Source organism: Eleginops maclovinus, chromosome 18, assembly GCF_036324505.1.
Source record: "Eleginops maclovinus isolate JMC-PN-2008 ecotype Puerto Natales chromosome 18, JC_Emac_rtc_rv5, whole genome shotgun sequence".
In the NCBI taxonomy this organism is placed as follows: Eukaryota; Metazoa; Chordata; class Actinopteri; order Perciformes; family Eleginopidae; genus Eleginops; species Eleginops maclovinus.
In genome coordinates, this window is record NC_086366.1 from 25316939 (window position 1) to 25342720 (window position 25782).

General features: G+C 40.4%; 4 protein-coding genes and 2 pseudogenes across 4 annotated transcripts; all 6 read left to right on the forward strand.

The window, feature by feature from the left end:
* Positions 1 to 2683: 2683 nt before the first annotated feature.
* cldnj (claudin j) lies at positions 2684 to 23249 on the forward strand. Its single transcript, XM_063906583.1, has 2 exons — positions 2684 to 2989; positions 21390 to 23249. Exon 2 carries the CDS (start codon positions 21414 to 21416, stop codon positions 22047 to 22049), a length of 636 nt encoding a protein of 211 aa, XP_063762653.1. The 5' UTR covers positions 2684 to 2989; positions 21390 to 21413; the 3' UTR covers positions 22050 to 23249.
* LOC134880546 (claudin-4-like) lies at positions 4024 to 5095 on the forward strand (annotated as a pseudogene).
* LOC134879967 (claudin-3-like) lies at positions 6554 to 11737 on the forward strand. Its single transcript, XM_063906584.1, has 2 exons — positions 6554 to 7076; positions 10692 to 11737. Exons 1-2 carry the CDS (start codon positions 6607 to 6609, stop codon positions 11449 to 11451), a joined length of 1230 nt encoding a protein of 409 aa, XP_063762654.1. The 5' UTR covers positions 6554 to 6606; the 3' UTR covers positions 11452 to 11737.
* LOC134880069 (claudin-4-like) lies at positions 12513 to 13755 on the forward strand. The gene has a single exon (XM_063906767.1). It carries the CDS (start codon positions 12650 to 12652, stop codon positions 13280 to 13282), a length of 633 nt encoding a protein of 210 aa, XP_063762837.1. The 5' UTR covers positions 12513 to 12649; the 3' UTR covers positions 13283 to 13755.
* Positions 18460 to 19510, forward strand: LOC134880068 (claudin-4-like; annotated as a pseudogene).
* A 640-nt stretch (positions 23250 to 23889) lies between the features above and the next one.
* On the forward strand, positions 23890 to 25381 carry LOC134879845 (claudin-4-like). The gene has a single exon (XM_063906385.1). It carries the CDS (start codon positions 24050 to 24052, stop codon positions 24722 to 24724), a length of 675 nt encoding a protein of 224 aa, XP_063762455.1. The 5' UTR covers positions 23890 to 24049; the 3' UTR covers positions 24725 to 25381.
* The last annotated feature ends 401 nt before the right edge of the window (positions 25382 to 25782 follow it).

Below are 25782 nucleotides of genomic sequence, written 5' to 3' on the forward strand. Positions count from 1 at the left end.
AACCAAAATGGCTTGTATACTGATTTGAACAGCTATTCTACCTTACTTTTTACACATTAACCTGACATTATGGTTTAAATCAGACAAGAATCTTGAGGACAAAATGTAAAAAAATGTTTTTTTTTAAAGAAAATACATCTGCGTGTTTTTAAAATCAAATGAACAATAAAAGAAAAATAAGCATACACATGTCAAGTGAAATCTAATCCTAGAAAGGCTGCGTTCTCCCCTGTGAAATGATAAAAAGCTTCTCCAAATCCTATGAAAGGTAGAATATTTTCCCTTAAGCATAAAGGTAAGCTTCTCAAGAGCAAAGGAATTTGATGGTCCACCCAGACACACCTGCAATCTTGGTTTGGTAACTGATCTCCAGGACTTAACATGATTGTTTCCAATATACTGAAGGATAAGGTGTTTCCTTTATGAGTTGAGATTAATATTTACGTTAGGGTTAGCAGCTAAATAAAGTACTTAAAACCCTCCTAAACTACCCAACAGTAAATAAAGGCAAAACAAGGTAAAACTAGCATTAAAATCAATGATACATATGACTGCATCTGTACCTGAGTCACCCTAAAAAGAAACACTGACAGGGAACATTTTACAGCATAACCATGAGTATTTTGCAGTTTTCACAGTGTGAAATGTATATATTCCCATCAGTAAAGGATCTGGATAACTCTTTAACCACCAAGCGTTTTGTTTGCTGTTTAGGGAAACATGTTGTTTATACCTGAGCAGTGTCTCCAAGACTTCAGTTTCCTGTTTGTGTCATGTGATCATGTGTCATGCCCAAACATGCATGACTCACTGAGTATCCAACAAACATAGTTGCCACGCTAAAATTACCCACTGAAACTGTGACGGGCACCTGGACGAAAGCCTCAGGCCTTGCTGTGATGACATCACATGCCAAATACGGAAATGGTCCACCCACACGCACATATTCCCACTCTGACACCTGAAACTCTGTGGGTTTGTTTTCCCAAACAGTATAAGTAAGGAAGATTCTCATTTTAATATAAACTATTTCCATGAATCAGTTTATCATATGTCATGCTTGAAAATGTGTGACAGTTTAGTAAATTACCTCATGCTTAAAACATAATAGCACACGCCAATACTCAGATATTCAAATAACAACTGTTTTTATTTGTATTTACATCTTTGGTTAAAACAAAAGTATCTTTCATTTATCATATCATATATAACGTGTTGTTTTGTAGCTTCTCCACAGAAAGTGTATATCCTTATCAGACTGATTATACTCTTTAAAACTAAGTAAAATGGAAATACCATCCTCACTGTCAACAATTTCACAACGGTATGAAGAATTCTCCCTGAATAACATTAGCAGAACCTCCACAAATTAAAGGTCAATCTCGCGAACACTGGAACGCTCAAAAAAATATGAAAGGTGGCTTCACTGAAAAATCTGAAACATTGACTTTAATGAAATGTATTGAGTCAACAGATTACACATAACTGTATTAGTTAGTGGAAAGTAATAATATTAAGTTTAAATAAGAAATATTGGTTTATTGCTTTAGACTTACCCAATGCAGTTGTGGGAAATCTGTTGACATAATACATTAAATTAAAATCAACGTTTTGTTTTTTTCAATGTTGTTCAATTCAAAGTTTATATATATTTTTTTAAACTCAAGCTATACAATTACATTGCTACTCCGCTTTACTACCATTTTGAATTTATACTGTAACTCGGTTGGGGAATTTCTTATAGTCCATCAAGATGCGCAAAAGTTATATCAAACGTTCAAGCAAGCATTTAATACTCCAGTTCTAGAACTACAGATATCTATCCGAACAGAAACCAAATGCATTTATAACACATTTGGTTACACATGTTTTCTAAAAGGGGACAAATTAATTGAATGTTACTACATTTGAAGATTCTTTTTTGGTTGGTAGTTATTATTCCCAAATGTGGTACCTAATTATGTAACTGTGCACTCTTAAGTTTCCCACACTGAAAATGTGCAACAGTAGAATATACTGTATGCTAACACACCTATAATCATATGTGCCTTTTAACTTGAGTTACATTCATTCTACTACTATGGCAAACCTATTAATCTCTAAATCCATAAACATAGTGGAAATGATGACCCCGCCGGTTTGACTGCAAGGTTGGACACCTGAGTGGGAGCCAGCGGCAGCCGTTACTGTGAATCTGGGCTTGCCTCAAACAACCTGCTGCCACTTGTCACCACGCACCCTCTGGCATTTTCTCAGAACTCCTGGAGTTGAGTCCTCAACCTGTTACCGCTAAGTTTGCACCGTGCCGTTCTGCAGAATTCTTTCAACGAGGAAACTTACTTAGGCAAAATGTATCAGCTCTGAAAGGCTTAAACGAGTCAAGCCCTTTCAAAAACACATACCTTCACAAACAAGATTTAACTATCTTTCTGATTCATTAGATTTATTTGATGACTTTGTTACTGTACTGAAGTTGCTGGGATGTTTAATATGTACATCTTTCAAAAACATGTGACGGGTGTTTGTGGGCTCCCTGCACATCAGGACTAATCTCACCCTGAGACCATCTCTCCTCAGATTCTTAATTGTGGAAATTCCACCCTGCCTCCCTGTGTGTGGAACCCAATCTCCATAGCCAGGCCAAAGAAGCTTTAATCATCCTACCTGGGATAAAATAGAGGCATTATAGTCCTAACGGCAGTTTTGGCCGTTAAACACTGCCTCTATTCATTCCTGAAACAATCTGATTCCCTCTCTCCCTCCCATGCCCCCTCTCACTATTCCCTCTTTTTTGAAACAGTGTGTCAATAGGAATCACTTGGTGCAGTGTTTGCCATTTCCCCAACTTCTTCCTGTCCCTCACTGCTGCGGAAAACTATCGATAAACGGAGCAGGACCCCCGGACTGCAGAGTGCACATTTTTGCCCTAAGACCACCTCCAGGAGAAGACTGCAACCCCTCAACCTGCAAGGACTGACAGCACTGCAAGGTCAGATTCCTCTTTCTGCACATACACTCATATGATGAACCGGTTTCTGGGCGGTGCGACTAAATGCTTTCTGTAGATTGAGGCATATCAAAGTAATTCATTTATTCAGGACAAGGTATACCAACTTTTTATGCTTCGTTTCTGTTCATAAAGGTACAACTTGACAAGTTAGTTGCAATGAAGGTCAAGAATTTGGGTTCAACTCATCAAGTCCTTTTTAGTTTTAAATCTTGTGCACCATAGCATTCTATTCCCAGAGTAGGGGAATAATAGCTTTATGCACACACCTTCACTCAGACATGTCCTCTCAGAGAATATTCAGTGTGTACGATTGGGCAACTGCAAAGGCTGTGTACGTTCCGTGTGTGTGTGTTTGTGTGTGTGTGTGTGTGTGTGTGTGTGTGTGTGTGTGTGTGTGTGTGTGTGTGTGTGTGTGTGTGTGTGTGTGTGTGTTTGTGTGTGTGTGTTCAACCCTAGATTGGGAAATGGAAATGATAGATATACTCCTTCACTGTCTTGACTTCAGAGGTTGGAAAGCAAACATTAAATCTTTTACAAACAAAGCTCAATGTGTGTTAAAACCCTGAACGTCTTAGCTGTGTCATTTGTTTTAGATTCATTTTTTATGTGCTTATATACAGCCTGATATTTTTTTTTCTTGCTTTTATGTTTTATTGGATCATGAATACATTTCGAGAGCTATGGGTGAACTAAAAGATCATTAACTATCTTCAAAGACAGAAAGAAAGCTGTTTTCACGCAGTTTTTTTCAATTCCTGTTGCCTCGGAACATAACAGAACATTAAAAAGCTTATCTAATTACACATAAAGGTGTGGCTGATGCTTTTTTTTTTTGTCTGCTAAACCAAAACCTGTGAGTCACACATGTTCCTCCTGCAACGATAACCTGACAGAGACAAATACTGACATGATCACACATGCCCACGGCTGGGGGTGGGGATGGTGGTATTCCTAACGTCACAGCTCTCTGTGACAATGTGAATGTGTGTCAAGCCCCTCCCGGGTTAAGTGTATAAAAGACCCGCTCCAACCTTACCCAAACATTTACTCTTCGAGATCACTCAAGCAAGACATAAAAACCTTTGGACCTTTTTTTTCTTTGGACGACTGCAAGGAACTTTTAAAGAGACATGGTATCAGCCGGTTTGCAGATGCTGGGCACTGCCCTGTGCATTATTGGATGGATCGGGTGCATCATTGTCTGCGCCCTTCCCCAGTGGAAAGTCACAGCCTTCATCGGCCAGAGCATCGTCACGGCTCAAACCACCTGGGAGGGCATCTGGATGACCTGCGTGGTGCAGAGCACAGGGCCAGATGCAGTGCAAGGTGTACGACTCCATGCTCGCCCTTTCCTCAGACTTGCAGGCGGCACGCGCCCTCATCATCATCGCCATCTTGGTCGGCATCTTCGGCATCCTCCTCGCCATCGCTGGGGGCAAATGCACCAACTGCATCGAGGACGAGAACTCCAAAGCTAAAGTCGGTGTGGCAGCCGGTGTGATGTTTATCATTGCTGGAGTCATGTGCCTCATCCCTGTGTGCTGGACGGCCAACACCACCATTCAGGACTTCTACAACCCTTTAATGGTGAGCTCTCAGAAAAAGGAGCTTGGAGCTGCACTCTTCATCGGCTGGGGGGCTGCAGGCCTTCTTATCGTGGGTGGGGCTCTCCTCTGTGCCAACTGCCCTCCCAAGGATAACTTCTCTGCTAAGTACGCCGCTCCCCGTTCACATGCACCCAAGGACTACGTCTGAGGAGAGATAGCTGAATGATGGGACTGAATAAAGACTTGGGTCAGATGCTCTGTGGTGCATAGAATCGTGTGAATTTCACGGTGATTCCAATTGTGCTCACTGTTTAGTCGTTACTTTCATGTTGAGATACAGCACTGTGCCAAGGCGCACAGATGTGGACCACACCCAAACATAATTCCAGGGTGTGAAAAAATACATATACCGATTGGATAAACATTTAACTTGATTCATTTGTGCCTTTTTTACACATCATTTCATTTCAAAATGTGTATTATACAGTCTGTGAATGTCTGAAACTGTAAATAAAGATGTTTTTGTATCAACATTGAATTCTCTCGTTGTGATGTTTTTTTCATCATTCGTAACATGCCATTAAAGTAACTTCATCAAGCTAAAAACGCAAAGACATGAGGACTCAGCTATACACACTGAATCATGGCAATTTATAGCAAAAACAATGAAAAATGACTACAAAATTCAACATTTTGAAGTTGTCACAAAAATATATCCTAAATAAAGTGTCAAATACTCCCAGATCACAAAAATAATAGTAACAAAAATATTTCAATTATAAGTAGGCAATTGAACTTGGTCGAGATATTAATAGAATAAGTCATTTATAATAAAAACATAATTTAATACATTTAGAGTGCAAGATATACCTTTAAATGAAAGGTTTGCTGTTATATTGTGATATAATGGGATGAAATAAGATGCAGTAGAACAGAATAGAGAAAGTCATTTTTTTAGTACATCTTATTTAATGTACTTATGTATATCATTTTTTAAAATTAAGAAATAAAGAAACAAGGATTAGAATACTATTTTACTTACATACAATTTTTAGTTTGTAAAATTGGACAACTGTAATATGTCTAAAAAGTCAATAAGTGTGCCTCAATGTGAACGGAAAATTAAGGTTTTGCTTCATTAAAGTGACATGGGACACACACACACACACACACACACACACACACACACACACACACACACACACACACACACACACACACACACACTCAATGTTTTAGTAATTCTCTTTCACGCAAAACAATCATTAGCTTTTCTCTAAAAGTCAACAAAGGCAGACATTATGAGCTCTTTTACAGCCTGAAAAGTTCAATTCTTAAATCTAAGAAGCACAATCTGTTCGCCATGGTTGCTTGAAAGCTTACACTTACACAAGCAACAAAAAGTTCTTTAGTTCAAGTCACATCAGCAATGTTGTAAAAAATTTACCTCGTATTTGAACTAAACAGGATTGATGAGATGAATGTTGTTTTTACACAGGAAGCTTACATTGCCCAATATCTAAATCATAACCTGTGCAACACTTCCCCCTGCTGTAAACACAATAACACATCTTGCATCTATACTTACAGATCTGAAACTTTACTCCATCATTTTTCATCCTGAACAAGTTAGATCTAAACTACATTTCCTGCCCTGTGTCAACACAGTTATTCATCAGTTTCTGGAAAAAAAAGTATTACTAACTCACGTGTTATATTATTGTGATTTATAATTGAAATTAGAAATGAATTTGTAAAGATTTACCTGGCTACTTTGAAATCCCACTTATTTTGAGATTAGGGTTGACTACAAGTTTTCTTCTGTTTGCATCTGACCTTGAAGGTATGGTTTGAGCAGGTCAGCACTACTAGAGGTCACTGAATCTTTGTTTGTGTGTAAACTCCTTCTACCCAATAGGAGCCCAGGACTCACATACCCTCATGTGTGTGTCCCTTCTTCTCACACATCAACCTATAAATACAAGCTCACATCACTCACGACTGTCTTCCTTTTTTGGATTTTATCGCGTGAGGAACAGAGCCGGCGAAATGGTTTCTCAGGGGATTCAGATCATTGGCATATCGATGGCCCTGATTGGCTGGTTCATGGTGATCGTGGTGTGTGCCATGCCCATGTGGAAGGTCACCGCTTTCGTCGGAGCCAACATCATCACGGCTCAGACTGTCTGGCAGGGCATGTGGATGAACTGCGTGGTGCAGAGTACGGGCCAGATGCAGTGCAAGGTGTACGATTCCATGCTGGCCCTGCCCCAGGACCTGCAGGCCGCTCGCGCTATGATCATCATCTCCATCCTGACCGGAGTCTTCGGAGTGATCTTGTCAATCGCTGGTGGGAAGTGCACCAACTGCATCGAGGAGGAGCGATCCAAATCCAAGGCTTGTATCCTGGCTGGAGTTCTGTTCATCGTCTCGGGGTTTCTCTGCCTCATACCTGTCTCGTGGTCAGCCCACACCATCATCACCAACTTCTACAACCCGCTGCTGATCGAGTCACAGAGGTACGAGTTAGGAGCGGCGCTGTATATCGGCTGGGCGGCTGCTTCACTGCTGCTGATGGGAGGGTGTCTGCTGTGTTGGAACTGCCCCCCGAAACAAGAACACCCTCACTACAAACCAAGATTCACACCAGTGAAAACCATCAGCACTTCCAGAGAATACGTCTAAGAGGGTCAGCTCTGACTACACGGACTGTTCGGGTCACAGGAAATGAAACACAGAAGTGTGACATCTTCCTTTCATCACATTAGCTCCATTTACAACATCAAATAGCTTAATAGAAGACACAAACAGACATGTAACAGAAGAGCCTTTTACATACATCTGATCTGGATTCAACTCCATATTTAATTATAAAATCGACCAGTAAACTCAAAAAGTGCCTCAATCTAACCCCTTAAATAACTATTCTGAAGCATTTTCCTGTTCACCAGAGAAATGTAATTATAGTTTGCTCTAAAATTAAACATATATTCTCTGGTATTGTAAATATAGTATGGATACAGTTTGCCTTGCACTGAATCCAGAGTTTTGTTTGTGGTTAGTGTCAATGTGACCTTCCTCAGAGCGGACATTTTGTTGAGTCAAGCGAGTGTAACTAACAGCATAAACAATGACCTCATCACATGGAGTTGTGCCAGCAGGGCCCTGGGATGGTGCGTTCTCTGTCACAACTAGATGGAAGTCATCCATCATCAATGTTACCGCTTTCTTATGATGAATCATCGTGATGCTTGAAAAAAAGTCTGTCTATGTAAACAACAAAAGAGGACAACAAAATAATAATGAACGGGCCTTTAAAGATGCTAATCCACAATGTAATGGGGCAGTTTGATGAGTAGGATATGAATTCTGCTTTCAAGCAAATCCGTGTAAATATAAAAAAATGCAATCATCTTTATTCTATTGAAATGGTAACATCTTAACAAGTTTAGGAAGAAAAATTATTTCCTTGGAGTATAACTTTTTGTTAAGCAGGTTCTGTCTTGATAACACAAAGGGGTGTCAGTAATACGTTAGCACTAGGAAAATGAGTGCATTTTTATCTGTTAATTTTTAATTTTCACACTGCTGAAAAATCCTATATCTCTATTTCTGTGTTTCTGAATCTTGTAATGTTCTGTAAATAAACTCTATACTCACTGGATGATTACTGTTTACTTCTGAGACACTCTTATTATAGAGATTAAAGAAACAGGAAGAGGTATTCAAATCAACATCACAAAGTAGGACATGATCAAGGAGTACTGCACTTAAGGAGAAATACAGTAAATTACCTTAAGGAGGTTCCTGCTGTGTTGTAGTTTCTGTAGAACAGAAGAAAAAATACAAATCACCATATTAAAAAATATAAGTTTTAGCTGTTTGGAGATAATTTACAAAAGAAAAGGGAGATTTACAAAGACAGATATACATTCACAGCATAGGCATCAGTCTGGTCTATTATACATTTTCAGACATTAAGGCCTAGAAGGAAACCCACAATCATTTACAAATACAAGGTAAAGTAGGTTTTTTCAGAAGTGAGTTGGTTTAGAATAAATGTAGACCATTTGGGAGTTTTTGTTTCACACTGTGTGTTTTCCAAATGTAATATTAAGTATTGTTGCACACATCAGCAAAACAAACAGAGAGTGTGTGCAGTTTCACCTGACTGGATAAGCTGTGAGAGAAAAGTGTCAACAGTTTGTTTTTGTGGGATTTGTCATAGGATGTAGTTTCTTTCAAAGTAAAGTGATTGCATCAGCTGACAGTGCTAGCTTCCTGTGGCTCATCACTCCATCAAGTGATTGCTATCTTTCACAGATCTCTCCTCTTCAGTTCGAGGCTGAGTATCGCTCTTTCCTCATGCTGTCCATAAGCAGACATACAAGCAACTGGTGGAGTCTTTACAACTCCAATATATATCATATTTAGGTTTGTGCATCATGTACTGTAAAAAATAATCAAATGTATGTCTTTACAGTTAATGCAAGACATAATAACCAAAGAAGTAACAATGCAGTGAGATAAAGGCAGTGGTGTAGAGTAATTACGTACATTTACTCAACTGTACTTAGTACAACTTTGAGATACTGTACTTGTACTTTACTTCAATATTCCCATGTTATGCTACTGTGTACTTCTATTCCACTACAATTCAGAGGTAAATGGTGTACTTTTTCTCCACTACATTTATTTAATCCCTTTAGTTACAGATCTGGATTAATGATGGTAAATATAATCAGCCCTTAAATCAGACTTTAGTTCACCTGCAGTAAATTCAGCAGCTACCCTGCAGTATACAAAGCCATTAACACTAGCTGCACCTTTACCAGCTCTGAGAACACTTTAATGATCAATCATTATAAAACATACCAGAGATATTATTCTGAAATGGACCAATCAAACAATGACTACTTTTACTGTCGCTACTTTAAGTACATTTAGATGAGAGTACTTTCTACTTTCACTTACAATGCTTCTTTAGTTTCTTTTTAAGTGAAAGACTCTTGAAAACATCTTTTTGAGTTGCATCTCAGATATTTTATGTGTCACAATGTATTAAGCTGCTGTGGTATTTGAACATTACTGGCTTATGCTGTAACACAACATGTGCTGATCCTGATCAAATATAGTCCCAGATAAGTTTACAAGATGTTATCTTATTTATCTAATTATCCCATCTAATATAAGCAATTTTTCACTTGTTCATTGGCATATTCTTTTTACTTATTACCAGCGAATACACCTTGTTTATAATGTTTTACTTGATTTTGGAGCCTTTCAGTGTGATACTAGCCATCCTTCTAAACAACCCTGTGTTTCTTTGCTGGTTCTATATTCGATACTGTGGTTGATGAATAGTAATTCAACTCAGAAAGCAAACATAACCAATCTGGTAAAAGCAATTTGTAGAAAATATAAAGAGAAACTCCAATTTCCTTCCATCCTTTACCCTAAAATTGTCTCAACTGGTAGCAGGCAGAAGTGTGTAAAATGATTTAAGAAGTTTGTTTATTCCTAACACTAGAAAATTGCAAAGTCTTCCACACAAAAAAAACTGAAATGTTGACTTTAATTAAATGTATATTGTCTACATATTTCACACGACTGTATTAGGTAAGTTGAAAGCAATGATATCAAGTTGAACCTATTTAAACTTAATATTATTGCTTTCAAATAATCTAATACAGTTATGTGATTGTTGACTTAATACATTTAATTTAAGTCAACATTTAAGTGTAAAACTGATAACATGAGCTTTAAAGTGAAGAGATAATCTCATTAGCTCTTGGTTGTTTGTGGGGGTTCAACGTTGTCTTAGGAGGCCGTCTTACCCAGTGAACCGGTTTCAGGGCCTTTGAAGTCTCTAAGTCGCAGTACCCCCACCCAATAAAACCATCTTTACGGCAGTCGCATCTGCATCTGAAAGTGTGTTTCAGCTAGCATTGTTTTAAAAAAGGGTGCCACTCCTCTAGCTCTAGTAAGAGGAATCTTGTTTGACCAGAAGAACTCACCTGGCGACGAGAGCCCTCCTCCAGCGCATTCTCTGACAAACAACAAGCGAGAGAGTAGTGTCACTTGGAAAAAAGGACCAGAGCTGTGTGCTGAAATAGTGTTCTCTGCCGCCGTAGACCAAGCCTTTTCACCATGGGCAGGATTGGCAAGGAAATTGCCGGTCAGATCATCAGCTTCATAGGCCTTATAGGGGTATCGGTGACGTGCGGGATCCCCATGTGGAGAGTGACTTCCTACATCGGAGCCAACATTGTGACGGGCCAGGTCATCTGGGACGGCCTGTGGATGAACTGTGTGATGCAGAGCACCGGGCAGATGCAGTGCAAGCTGAACGAGTCTGTGATGAAGCTATCCAAAGATCTGCAAGCTGCCCGAGCCCTGGTCATCATCTCCCTCCTCGTTGGCTTCATTGGCTTTATCATCACCTTCGTTGGAGCTAAGTGCACCGGCTGCCTGGACAAAGATTCATCCAAGGCCAAGGTGGTGATCATGAGCGGCTGTCTCTTCATCATTTCCGCCGTCCTGATCCTGATCCCCGTCTGCTGGTCTGCAGCCATCACCATCACAGACTTTCAGAGCGTCTTGACCATCGAGACACAGAAGAGGGAGATTGGAGCCTCCATCTACATCGGGTGGGCCTCTGCTGCACTTCTGCTGGTCGGAGGGATCATCCTAACCACGTCCTGCCCTCCACAAAAACCCATGTATGGATACCCAGGCTACCCACCGGCACAAATGTACCCTTATGCAGGCCCAGCAAATTATGGGCCTGTGTATGCGCCCCCATCCAGCCAGCCCTACACAGCCCCCGGGTCCTACATACCAAACAAACCATATGCAGCTCCAACCGCATACTCTGCCAGACAATACCTCTGAAATTGAAAGAAAAGTGGACTGCGCTTTCTGCCAGGATGACTTTAGGAACCTGTTGAATCTTTCATGATATGATATCTATAGTAGAAATGTTCCTAGTTTATGAAGTCTTGATAAAAGAGGAATATTGTGTCTTCATAAGGAAGTCCCTGATGATACTGTGTATTTATTTTCTTGTCATTAAAAGCACATTTTGTATATAGCCATGATTTGTAATTGTTTTCTGTAAATGCCACTTTATCTTTGAGTATGCAAATGATTTTCAATAAAAAAAAATTGATATATTCAATCATCTGTTTGATGAGTCATTATCACACCATATTGTTAGTATCTTAAAGGAATTTTATGAAATATGATTTCATTTTACAAGGTCAGAGGCTTTCTGTGTTTGGGTAACTGAGAGTCAAAAATGATAAAGAAATACACTAAAAATATCCCTCTTTTTAAATCTATTGCAAATTTCTAAAAAATCTTTTTAATTTAATTTTAATTACAATTAATTTGATCTCTGTGCCTCTTCACTTTACACTGTGAAGAGCTTAATAAAACATCAGAATAAAACTTCTGAAATATACAAAGAGACAAAATACACTTATAAATAAAAACACAATACAATAATAAGAAGTCCCTTTTAGTGACTGTAGTGATGCAATCTGTGTCCTTGATCATTGGCGAGCTTCTGATTAGAAAAAAACGTAATCAATTCTGAGAAAAATATAAAGTATAATAACATGGGATGATGAGCAAAGAGAGGTAGTGAATAAAACCATAAATGGAGGCTGCTTCTGTTAACATTTGACATCCGGTGATACGTTATTTTTGAACGTGTGTCAGTTGCTTGGACCTGATCGTCCGGTCACGTGCTCAACCAAACGATGGCCACTGGCAAACCATTGTTCCGGAATGTGTTGCCTCTTTGCTGCCTCATTTACATAGTCGTATAAGGCTGATGTTGTTCTCGTCGAAACTACTCCCATGTCCCTGTGTGGATCATGTGAGGAATCTGGTTGAGCAGGTAAATTATTCAAAGCATTGGTTTCAGGTCATAGGGAAGGACATTCTCACTCCACCTTCAAGACATCTTCCTTATAAAAAAGGAAAGCTTCAGCCGTGTTCATTCCACTTTACAACCTGAACCTGAGCTGAGCTGCTCCTGAAAACTACAACGCTTCTGTTCAAGTGACTCTTTCAAGAACTCATCATGGTGTCAATGGGACGACAGATGCTGGGCTTTGCCCTGGCCGTAATCGGCTTCCTGGGGACCATTATTGTCTGCGCTCTGCCCATGTGGAAGGTCACAGCCTTCATAGGAGCCAACATTGTGACGGCGCAGGTGATCTGGGAAGGCTTGTGGATGAACTGTGTGACGCAGAGTACCGGTCAGATGCAGTGCAAGATCTACGATTCCCTGCTGGCCCTACCCCAGGACCTTCAGGCTGCCAGAGCTCTCGTGGTCATCGCCATCATCGTCTCTGCCTTTGGAGTCATCCTGGGCGTTATTGGAGGCAAATGCACCAACTTTGTTGAGGATGAAACTTCCAAAGCCAAGGTGGCCATTGCTTCTGGGATCATCTTCATCTGTGCCGGTGTCCTCATCCTCGTTCCCGTCTGCTGGTCTGCCAACACCATCATCAGGGATTTCTACAACCCCATCATGACCAACGCACAGAGGAGAGAGCTGGGGGCTGCGCTCTACATCGGCTGGGGCACAGCTGGGCTTCTCATCCTCGGCGGTGCCCTCCTCTGCAGCTCCTGCCCATCCAAAGATGCCCCGGAATATCCCATCAAGTACTCCGGTGCCAGGTCAGCAGCCACCAGCCGGGCCTACGTTTGAGAGTAGCGTTCTCCTGAAAAAGACTTCTAATTATTTAACTTTTTTGAGTAATCCTCCTTCGTTGTGAGTTTCCGATAGCACCAAAACTTGTGTCTTACTTTTTTTAAGCGACACAGTGGGAACTGACTTTCTGAGAAATTCAGATTTCTTTGGTGGAGGCAAGAGTGTTTTTTAAAGAACGAGGAACACTGTGCAAAGATGAGGCGTGAAACTATTTCTGTGGAAAGAAGATCTTCCAACAGCATGATGACTGGACTGAATGAAAGCTATTCTATATATAACTTGTATCAAACCATATTTTCTCTGAATGTATCCAAGCTGTGCTAGAATGATGTCAACACAAGCTGGGAACGTTGTACAGTACCCTACATATTTTGTGAATTTACCGTATAAAATATTTTACATAGATGATTGTCAAGACTGTTTTTGTTTACTAAAATCACAGATTTTTAATAAAAGGTTTGCTTAAATGATATTCTTGTGGGTGCCATTTTTCATTTTAAAGTTCTCTCATTCCAAACCATCAAAATATTCATGGTTTGGAATGTGTTTATAGTGAGTATGATTAAGCCAGAGAGAATGTAACAACAATGTGTATTCAAACACATTCTAGAGCATGTTTGAAATCAAGCAGGCGTTAAACTCGTTAAGCCAGTTTCAAGTGTTGAGTGCCAGCCAGAACTGTTTTGAAGAACAGGCTGTAGTGTGTTTCTTTCAACAGTCAATCAATCAAAGCCAAACATGCACACCCCAGCGTTGAACAGGCTTCAGATTCAACCATGACTGTGATGTTTGAAGGCCTCTGGTGTTATCCTACATTTCTGTTCTCAAAAATTCCATAAATAACCACCTAAACGAACTTTCTTTAGGAAGTAAGTTAGGGTGTGTCAAAAAATGAATTCAGCTTCCACTGTAGTTATTAGTGACATTGAAACAAATTAGGCACTTATAAGCGACTATTTTCGTAATGAATTCATAGCCATCTGGTGTTCCAGTGAGTATTTTAAACAGCAAGAAAGAAATTGTGATCAATAATGCCCATGTTCATCATAATGAAGAGAACATGTGGCTCATTTGTGAGTTTAAAGGTTTTTTGAAGAAAAATGTGGAACAAAACTAATTTCTGAAAGGTTTATTAAAAGCATATTAACTAACAATGGCACAGAGGTTTAAAATCAGACTGAGTATACATGTGATGTACTTATTAATAGGGTAGATTATGTGTTACAAAAATTGATATAGTATCAGAAAGGCCAAAAAGAAGACAGATCCTTTAATTTCAGTGGATTGATTTCAAGATATTGGAAGACCCACAGTTGTACCACTGTCAGTAGAATATGTACAATATGTGCACTGATTTGATTTTATCACAGTGATTCAGCGTACAAGCTATTAGTTTTTATGACACCGAAAAGAATAGAAACAAACTTCTACACCAAGGGTGTCCAAACTATGGCCCGGGTACAACTGTGGCCTATTGTCCATTTCAAATCAGCCCTCAGCAAATTCAAAAGTATAATGGAATATGGCCCACACATGAAAGTTGTACTTCTTAAACATATGTAAACATATCTAAGATAGTAGTATTCATGTGTTAATGAGCCCACCTTTTCAAATAAATTCAGTCAATCAAAGCTGAAAACATTTTTTAACAAATCTCAGTTGATACAAAAAGCCCAATAACTTATTAACATTACAAGCTTGAAATATGCCCTTTATTTTTCCTCATATTATAAGCAATCTGAGGCTTCTGGTTTAACGAAAGAGCTGCCAACACCTTTTGTAACTGACTAAATGAAACCCTCTGGGGAGATGTGATGGGCTGTTTGTTTTTCTTAAAATATGTTAAATTATCAAGAATATTTTACTTTCATTTGATTGATTTTGCTAACTTGTAACTTAACTTATGAGGCAATATACCTCTTGTGAGGGGCCCAGCCCTGCGTATGTTTTTCTGTATGTGGCCCTCAGTGAAAAAAGTTTGGACACCCCTGATCTACACATTGAACATAACAAGATTGTATTGTTGAACAAGGTGTATTGGCTCTAAACAGTAAGTAATATAACACCTTCAAAGAACCTTACAAAGTAAATACAGCATGTCAACCTCATAGTCAGTGTTGTGATTCAAATCAAATTTTAGAAAATGTATAACTTTCCAAATGAGACTATGAGTCATTTTAGCAAATGCCCGAAATCTACTTGTGTTTATGTTCCAGTGACTGTGAGTATTGGTTGTAATTGTGACTTCATTTGTAGCTTAAGAGGAAATTACGTGACATTAACAGGGGAAAACCAAAAGGCAACCTCTGGGCCAACTGAGACTGTATAGAAGCCAGTGAGGAAATGACCCATCCTTTCTCTTTATTTATTACATCAGTTAAGAAAATGTTCCTAATTAGTTTCTGGTCTTCCATCTTACTCCCAATCGCTAGTTTATAGTCACAATAATCTAAAATATGTTTACATTTAGAGTAAAATAGCAGTGAAGCAACATGTAGGGCGGGGTTAACTTGTGATTGACAGGCGCCACCACGGTGTTGTCGTGTTTGGGTGTTGTCCATGTTTTTGTCAAAGAACTTAAACCCGTTGGCATATTTATTTTAGTTCATTAAAGTCAACTATAACATTTAGAAACATTTCTTGTCTGGTGTTGGGTAATGCTTAGCTCCACCCCCTTGTATTCTGCTCCTTAAAAAAACAAGATGGCGACTGTCACAATATCAAACTCAAGCGCAATGGTGGCTATATCCATTTTTATAAACAGTCTTAAGGGACAGTGCTGTTTATTTCTCTTTCTTACCAACAGTTAACGTTAAGAAGAAGATTATTCCTTAACCTTATAAAACTGGTTAGTATTAGTTTATGTTGGAACTGTGACATAAAATGTCTCCTTTCCTTAGATAGTTATTTTATTTAGCTTGTGCCTAAATTAAACACAACCATCACCAGATATCATAAACGGCATGAAACACATGGCATCAAAAATTAAATCTAAATGGTATGGAATGTACTTTTGCCCAGACTTTGCAACTATGCAAATTGCTTTTACAACCACTTTATATCCTAAACCACAGCTCCACAAAATGTATTCTTTAACAGTTATTTGTAACATAACATAAAAGGCCCAGACTCATTTAGTCTTTCTGCTGATTGAGTGTCATATCAGAAATCACCATGTGTCATTCAAAAAGGCAGTTACGAAAAATGTGTTCTTAGGCTATTTGTGGAGTACACATACAGGAAATGTCTATTATAGTCTGCAGACATCTAATAACAAACGTAATGTCGAAACAGACTGAAAGACGTTTCACTGCTGTGAACACACCCTGTAGTAGCTGGTTTCACATTCCTTACCTGGCCTGGCTATTCGACAGAATCTGACCAAACCTGTTATAGACCGTGTGCCAGGCTCAGTGATGTCACAGTACACAATAGAACAACTGCATTGCTGTCTCTCTCAGCAGTGATTGGGAAACAGGTTTCAGTGGGTGCATCATTTGAAAGTGGAAAAGTGTTTCTACTCCAATGGATCACATTTTATTATTTTTAGTATTACAAACTCTAAAGTTGACTCAGGGGACTTTACAATATGTAAAACATATGGCTGTAAACTTTATTTTCTGCCTTTTAAAACTTTATATGCATATTATTGTTATAGGCACCCGATGATAGGACAGTATAGCTTAGTTAACAACTAAACTAAGCTAAAATGAGTGCAAAAATATAATAATTGCCAATGTTAGGCTGTTTTGAATCAGAATCAGAATCCCTTTATTCGTCCCACAGAGGGGAAATTTAAAATGAAAAGAATGGACAGATGCCACAAAATACTGCAACTCTAGAGAATAGAACCCTATTTAAAGAAAGAGCCACTAATGCCTAATAATCTTTCAGTTAAAATGCTTCCTCTCAAAATGAAGAGTTAAATATCTTAATTTTCTTTTTTGGGCTGTCAAAATGTGTTATTTTGTATATACTTACTGTTGTGCCTTCTTTTTATTTATACCTCTTAATGTGTGTATATGTCTATGTGTCTATGTATGAGTATGAGCATATATATACAGCCCCAGAAAAAATCAAGAGACCACTTCAGCATTAACATTTTCTCCAGTTGATTATTTATAGTTATGTCTTTGAGATAAAAACCTTTTTTTATTGTATTCTATAAACTAGTGACTACATTTCTCTGTGTTGAATTCAACAGACACTGGAATGGCTGCCATACATGTAGAGATTAAGGTTTAAGAATAATTTGGAGTGGTCTCTTAATTATTTCCAGAGCTGTATATATATGAGTGGGTTTACATGTATGTATGTATGTATGTATGCATGTGTGTGTGTGTGTGTGTGTGTGTGTGTGTGTGTGTGTGTGTGTGTGTGTGTGTGTGTGTGTGTGTGTGTGTGTGTGTGTGTGTGTGTGTGTGTGTATGTATGCATGCATGTATGTATGTATGTATGTATGTATGTATGTATGTATGTATGTATGTATGTATGTATGCATGTGTGTGTGTGTGTGTGTGTGTGTGTGTGTGTGTGTGTGTGTGTGTGTGTGTGTGTGTGTGTGTGTGTGTGTGTGTGTGTGTGTGTGTGTGTGTGTGTGTGTGTATGCATGCATGTATGTATGTATGTATGTATGTATGTATGTATGTATGTATGTATGTATGTATGTATGTATGTATGTATGTATGTATGTATGCATACACATCTATGTATATATTTCTATATATTTTTATTTTGGGATGTTGAGAAACGGCATTTCAATCTCCCCGTTTGTATCAGAGAGAAATTGACAATAAAGTTGACTTTTACTTTTGACTTTGTTTAATGTATTTAATTGGAGAAAAATCACTGTTTGCAACACACTTTGTAATTAATTATAGTGTGGATTAATACAAATCTCACAGTTTGTACACCTAGTTTTATTTAACCCTTATATGAACAGAACTGTTACACTCTGTCCCTCAAAGGCTCTCAAGTTGATTCTTTTTCACACAGGCATCCTTTTCAATTGTTGAGAGGATCAACCTAACCATGTGAAACACAATCCTGTATCCAGAAACCTAAATCTGTTGTCCCGATGAACAAAGAATCCTGCACAGCTGGTACTGTTTGGCAGGCCCTTTATAGGTTCTCAATTGCTTGTCTTTCACGCCTCTCATTCTTCACTCTCATGCTGCTTCAGCCGAACATAAACACCCCATCAGCTCCTTATACTCTCTCAGAGACGCTTGGAGAGACAACACGATGGCTTCCATAGGGATGCAGATGGCGGGATGCGCCATAGCCCTTATCGGCTGGATCGGGGTCATCATTATCTGCGGCGCACCCATGTGGCGGGTCACAGCCTTCATTGGCAGCAACATAGTGACATCACAGGTCATATGGGAGGGCATCTGGATGAACTGTGTAGTCCAGAGCACGGGCCAGATGCAGTGTAAGGTGTACGACTCCATGCTGGCTCTAGGGGACTGACCTACAGGGGGCCCGGGCCCTGGTGGTGGTTTCCATCGTCACAGGTCTCGCGGGGATCCTCATAGCGTTCGCTGGAGGAAAGTGCACCAACTTCATTCCTGATGACCGGGCCAAGGCGAGGGCCTCGGTGGCGGCCGGCGTGTTGCTGATCATCAGCGGAATCCTCTGCATCATCCCCGTTTCATGGACTGCCAGCACTATCATAAGAGACTTCTACAACCCGGTGCTAGTAGACGCCCAGAAAAGAGAGCTCGGGGCCTCTCTGTACATCGGCTGGGGGGCCGGGGCGCTGCTGGTTTTGGGAGGAGCGCTTCTGTGTACCAGCTGTCCCCCAAAGAGGATGAGAGCCCCTCTGTGAAGTACCTCCTGAACAAGCCTGGAGATAAAGGGGATTCAGTTGGATCTTACACACCGACCAAGACCTACATTTGAATGTTTTTAAAGGGAGAACCTTAGTTGATGTTAAGATAACTTGGAGTTTAAGTTTTTGTGAAGAATCAGTACACAGACAGCCCAAAATGAAGGAAAACTGCACTTTGTTGTAATACGATAGTCACACTTTGTATGTATGAAGATGCTCTCTCTAAGATTGCTTAGAATATTGTTTGTACTTTTCTTAATACACTTTTATATAGTGGTAGTTTGATCAAATCAGTTGATCAAATGTTTTATTGTAAATGCACTGTGCACCTTTTTAGTCCATTAGCATTTGTAATACTATCTGTTTTCACAATAAATGACCTTCTATTGTGAGCTTCCCCCTCTCCTGCTTCTTGTTTATGTACATTTGATAATGGCACCCGTGGTTATTCAAACCAAACACTGAGAGAACCTGTTCGACAGGTACTTATCAGAGATCACTAGCCAGAGAACAAATATGGTGACTCAAGGGATTTATAATCCTGTTAGCTCAACTGTTTAGTAAAGCATGACCTGCTTTCACTAGTTTTCATCCAATACTATCAACGTTAACTGCATAAACACTCGGGAGGAAATGGTTTGAAGTGTTTAAAGGCAAAGGGTTAAGTTATTTGTTATGGTATTTTTTTTTACCTAAGAATTTGAAATATATGAGTTCAATTGGATTTAAAAGAGGCTTTGAAGTGTTGTTAGTTCACATTCTCACCGAACTGATGGGATTGTTGAGTATTCTCATGTTATCAGAGAGCAGATCAGTGAGAAAGGGAGAGTCAAATTACCTGTTCAGGATGTGTCTGATGAGCTTAAAATATCTGTGTTCCTGTTTTCTTGGTGGCTTGATTTCATGTTTTCTCTCTACAGCTCTGGTTTGATCATAACAAGGAAATTAAGGTAGATGTTGATGAGCATCAATAAAGTCCATACTAGTTTTTCAAACCAGTAACTTAAAGATAAGTAAAATATCTTGCACAGTGACATAGAGTACAAGGTGTTAATGTAATCATATCATTTGCAGACGTGTGGTGTAGTCTGGCTCTGACTTGGAGGTCAGACCTTAATCTTGCCCCTTCATGTTGTCCAGGAAATTCATTACGTTTCTTTTTCCAATTTTCCGAAACTCACGTAAAACATTTAAACAAAAGAAATAGACAGATTTAACTGAAGGAGAGTATCTTTTTCTGTCTTTTTTGCCTTGGTCATGACATAATTTGACAGATGAATGCTATTTTTCAAATCTAAAATCTTGAATCTTGAATTTAAATGAGATAATTTTCTCGCAAACGAAGGGTATATCTACAACACCCAATGAATGCAAAAGATTCAAATTATTCTTTGACATAAAAAAAAAAAGTAAACTACAAACACTATTTTCTGATCACAACTGAAACTAAAACCCTGATTTTCTGCCTGAATTTATCCCTTCAAGTCATCAGCATTGTATGCCCCCTTGATTTTCATTGTGTTTGTCTCTTTTGGCACACTGCAACCTAGTGGCCATTTGCCACCATGCCCAGACAATCTCAATATTTATTTATTGACGTCAGCTACAGGAAACAACTTCTGCTTTACGGTTTAACATCTCTGCAAAAACACAGGTTATCTGCACAGTGAGACTTTGAACATTGTGTCCGTCGGCATAACTTATTATACATTAGGGCTACCGTGGTGTCCCTGAGCACCCTTCCCTACATTGCTCCCCGAACGCCGTACATATGGCAGCCCACTGCTCGTAACACTAGGATAGGTCAAATGCAGTAGTTCGAATTTCCCCTCAGGGATTAATAAAAGTACCTCTTTTTTCTTTCTTTTTATATAACTTTATATAAGTCTTCACCTATTTACAACACAGACAACTGTTTACAGTCTATTATGTGTACTTATTTTTATTCCACTGTACATTGTTAAATCTGGCATTCTGCTTTTATTTGATCTTATTCTATTGTACATCTGTATACAGCTTTTTTTTGTGGTGGGGGGCAGGGGAGATTTTACTTGGACTATTGTGTCACATGTATTTTCCCTTCAAACTATTGTATTCCTATCTCTTCTTGCATTATTTTGATTTATAACTCTTGGTGGAGTATGGAGAGAAATCAATGTTTGCATGACACTAATAAATTGCAGATTGGATTAATTGAATCTCTCAGATGTCCATTCTGAATAAAAACCTCCATGTTTTCTGTCCCCCCCCCTCCATCCTCCATGTTTCCAGGCAGTGCGAGCTGCACAGTGTCCCATGGCTGTGCAGGAGCTGGGTATCAGCCTGTCCATGATCGGCGTGGCCGGGACCATCCTGATCTGCGCCCTGCCTATGTGGAAGGTGACGGCGTTCATCGGCACCCACCTGGTGGTCATGCAGGTGTTCTGGGAGGGTCTCTGGATGACCTGCGTGAGTGAGTACACAGGCCAGATGCAGTGTAAGCTCTACGATGCCCTGCTGGACCTGTCCCCCGACCTGCAGGCAGCCCGCGGCCTCATCTGCATTAGCCTGGTGCTCGGATGTCTGGGATTCCTCATCTTCCTCCTGGGGGCGCGCTGCACCAACTGCCTGAGCCACCCGAGGTTTAAGGCCCGGGTGGTGCTGAGCTCCGGGGCCGTCTTCTGCCTGGCGGCCCTCACCACCGTAGTTGCTGTCTCCTGGTCAGCCAACTCCATCATCAGAGACTTCCACAACCCACGAGTCCCTGAGGTGCTGAAGAGGGAGCTGGGAGCAGCCATTTATATCGGGTTTGTGACATCTGGGCTGCTGTTCTGCGGGGGGGGTATTCTGTGCACCAGCTGCCCCCCACAGAGAGGCAGGTTTCCCTCCAGTGGGTACACACTGGCCAGGACACCCACACACAGCAGCTATGCCTTCAAGAACTATGTGTGACGTGAGGACTGAAAACACTCTCGAACATTACGCCACTTACAGAACCAGTTTGCAGGATTAGTGCCATCTAATGACGAGAAGGCAGATTGCAACCAGCTGAAAACCCATACATTCACTTTACCCCTCCCATTCCATTTATTTTCTTTATTTCATTGGTTCAAAAACATCAGCTAGTACAACAATGATAAGAACAGAGAAATGCCTAACAATACGTCTTTAAAAACAAGATGACATTCCAAACAACCAAATAAAATGAAAAAGTTGTCATGATCTGAGTTTTTGTGTTTATAGTTTCCTGAATTTTAAAAAGTGGTCCAGTGATTGTCTGATTGTGTTCACCTACTGGCCTCTCCAGCTGTGTCTTGTCTCTGATTAGTCTTATGTGTACAGTATTTAGCCATGTCTCCCCTTGTGTTCTTTGTCAGTGCGTCAAAAACATAATAACATTTTGAAAAAAAGGATCATTTTGAAATAATAACTTAGAACAAATAAATTATCAATATTATAACCCTTTCTTTTCTGGCAGTGAACATGCAGAAAGCTCTCTCTAGGGTGTAGCAAACAGCATGTCCAGGGTGGGGCTGCTGCACTGCTTTGATGTTCTGTATAAATGAACAGATGAGGAATGGGGAGGGGGCTTTGTTGCTTAGCGGCTAAGCTAGCAGAGAGTGTAGTCACACAGCTGAATTTTTGTGTATTTTAAATAATACATTACATGTAATTTCTTTTAGCTGACACTTTAAACATTCAACCGTAAAGATACAGACTCAGAACAGTAAGACAAATGCAGGTATATTCGCTTTAAATAAGCCAAACCATTGTAAGTGCTGGTGCATTAGTTTCAAATGAGCTAGTGCCATCGGGTAATCGTTTTGTTGAAGCTTTGGCCAAGCTGCAGTTTAAACATGTGGGTTTTAAGTCTGCTACACAAATGTGAAGTCGTTCTGCGGTCCTGACTTCAGGTGAGCAAACAGCGGTACAGCGTCTTAATGTTTCGTTGGCCTTGTTTTTTGGTTCATCCAGTCTGGGCTACTGTAAAAGTAAAAAGAGGCACTCATTCTAAGCTAACAGAAACACAATGATATGTAGTTTCAGGTCATTCACGTGGATGGAAACATGATTATAAATATTTCATTAATGCCAAAACATCCCCTATACCCATTGGACCTTTAAGGATACATGTTCTGTATAGTATATTGAAAAAGGAAGCATAATTTCCTATACATTCTAATAGTGACTCTACTTCTATCCACCGTGCAGCTTTGTGCAATCATTTGTTTCTCATAAAACATGCAGTGTACTTCCTAGATTTCATTTGGGGAAGTATAATACACATGTTCAATAGATCTTTTGGTTGTTCTGCTTTTATGAAGCAAACTAAGTGCTTGTATCCCTGTAGCCGATTGTGCATGCCTTTTTAGATATTTGAAAATGACCTCGTTTGCATCTTGTTTTTTCATCGTGGAATTCAAATAAACACTGTGGAGTAATCATGTACTAGTTGAATCAGTGTTGCCCCCCCCCACACACATACACCAGGAGATCCCCTGCTACTGTACATGTGTGAGCAACAGAGCCAATAAAGTTAATATATTGTGCTCTTTAAACCGAGTTCCCTTTCAGAACGTGACACAGCGTCTGAAAATGATCGCACAGTGGACGCTTTGTTTTCCCCTCCGCACAAACTGGGAGAAAGGGATTGTTTTGAAACCATGGCAGAGCAAACAGAGGAATCTCCCTCCTCCACCTCCTCCACCCAGCAGCAGCAAGGCCGTGCCTTTTCTTCATAAATGCCACAGAACTGGTTTCCCCTTTCTTAACAGACAGACAGACAGACACACACAGACACACACACACACACACACACACACACACACACACACACACACGGGCTCTCCCCACATGCACACACAAGTCTAAAAAAACACACCGCACCCAGCAGCCAGCTGTTTCTGGTTAGAACGCCGGGCCTGCAGTGCAGAGGAGGAGCAGGCCGAGTCATGGAGCGGCAGCTGGAGCTCGCTGCCCTCGGTGTGGCCGCCACCGGGTGGCTGTGTGCCATCCTGACCCGCTGCCTGGCCCTGTGGACGGTGAGCGGCACCATGGACAATAAAACAGCCACGCTGCCTGCCTACTGGGACGGGGTGTGGCTGGAATGGGATCACTGGGACCTGGCCCACGATGGAAGCCTGCACTGCTCCTTCTACCAGTCTCTAATGTCTCTCTCTGGAAGCTTCCGCACGTGGAGAGCCCTCATCATGGCGGCCGTCGGTGCTGGGGCTTTTGCTGTGGTGATCGGAGCGGTGGGGGCGGTGTGGTTTCCCCTGAGGGGACAGGTCAAGGTGTTTTCTGGAGCGCTCTTTGTTTTGTCTGGGATCCTGCTGCTGGTTCCCACAGCATGGACGTGCCATCACACCAGTCAGCCACTAGAGGGGGCTTCGCTGCTGAGGAGAGCCTGGGGGCCTGCACTCTACCTGGGGTGGATCTCCTTTGCTCTGATGCTGGCGGGTGGTGTGTTTCTCACCACCAGGTGCCCCACAGGTGAGAGGCCGGTGCCGCCGCCTGCAGGGAGCGGGCCCTCCAGTCCAGAGGAGGAGGCCAGCCACCCGCTGAGCCGCATCCACAGGACTGCATTCACACAGAGCCAGTACGAGCGCCAATCAGGGCCCGTGTGAGGGGACTGTGAAGTATAACTGTGGGGGGCTATAACAGCAGGACATAATGAGAGAGAATGCACTGACTTCACTTAGCAGTAGAAAGTGCTGTGTCGTGTTTTATTGTTCTTGTTTTTACTGTTTTGTATCTGTTTCTGTTGAAGCTAACACTGTGTAGCATTGTCTTACAGCCAAATCCTCATGTCCCCTCTAATAGCACTGTAGAATCACACTTCTGCTCTATTTAATGCCATTATTAATACCAAACTGACATTAACACATACTGCCCTCTGATTACTCATTATGCCTTTAATGTGAGTGAATATTGATACTAAACTAAAGACCATATTGCACAGATACATTGCACTACATTCGAGTTTGGCGGCGGCAAACTCACCCAAAATGAATTCTTCTGCACAAAAAGACACTGGAATAAAGCTCTGCAAGTGACTGAGACATGTTTACAGGAGTTCTTTGACTCATGCCACAGAGCACTTAAGGATTAAACAGGGTGAGCCACCAATTCAAACACAACATAGATGTCTATTTTGAGTATTAATGAGTGATGACACAATTGCTGTTTTGTTTTTAAAGCTATATTTCACACTTTTCTGATTCTGTTCTCTGGAATAAATGAATAGTTCATCTCAACCTGAGTATTAAAAACAGTGAAACATATTTCTGCAGTTATATCCTTCTGGACCGTGTTTGGAACTTCTTTGTAGGAGCAATCCACATTTAATTTGTAAAATAAATACTATATGCAACATCATAATAATATTATTAATAATAATAATAATAATAATAATAATAATAAATGTGATTTATATAGAACTTTTCTTGGTGCTCAAAGCACGTTACAAGCAATTAAAAAATAAATAAAAACAGTGCTAAACTAGGTGGAATAGGGGGGAGGGGTCAGAGGATTAGGAGTTGAAAAGGTGAGTTTTGAATGACGTGAGAGATTTGGCAGATCAGATGTGACTGGGGAGGGGGTTCCAGAGTGAGGGGGAGACTGCAGCTAAGGCCCTGTCGCCCCAGGATGGGAGCTTGGTTCTGATTGGCTGCAGTATGTTAAC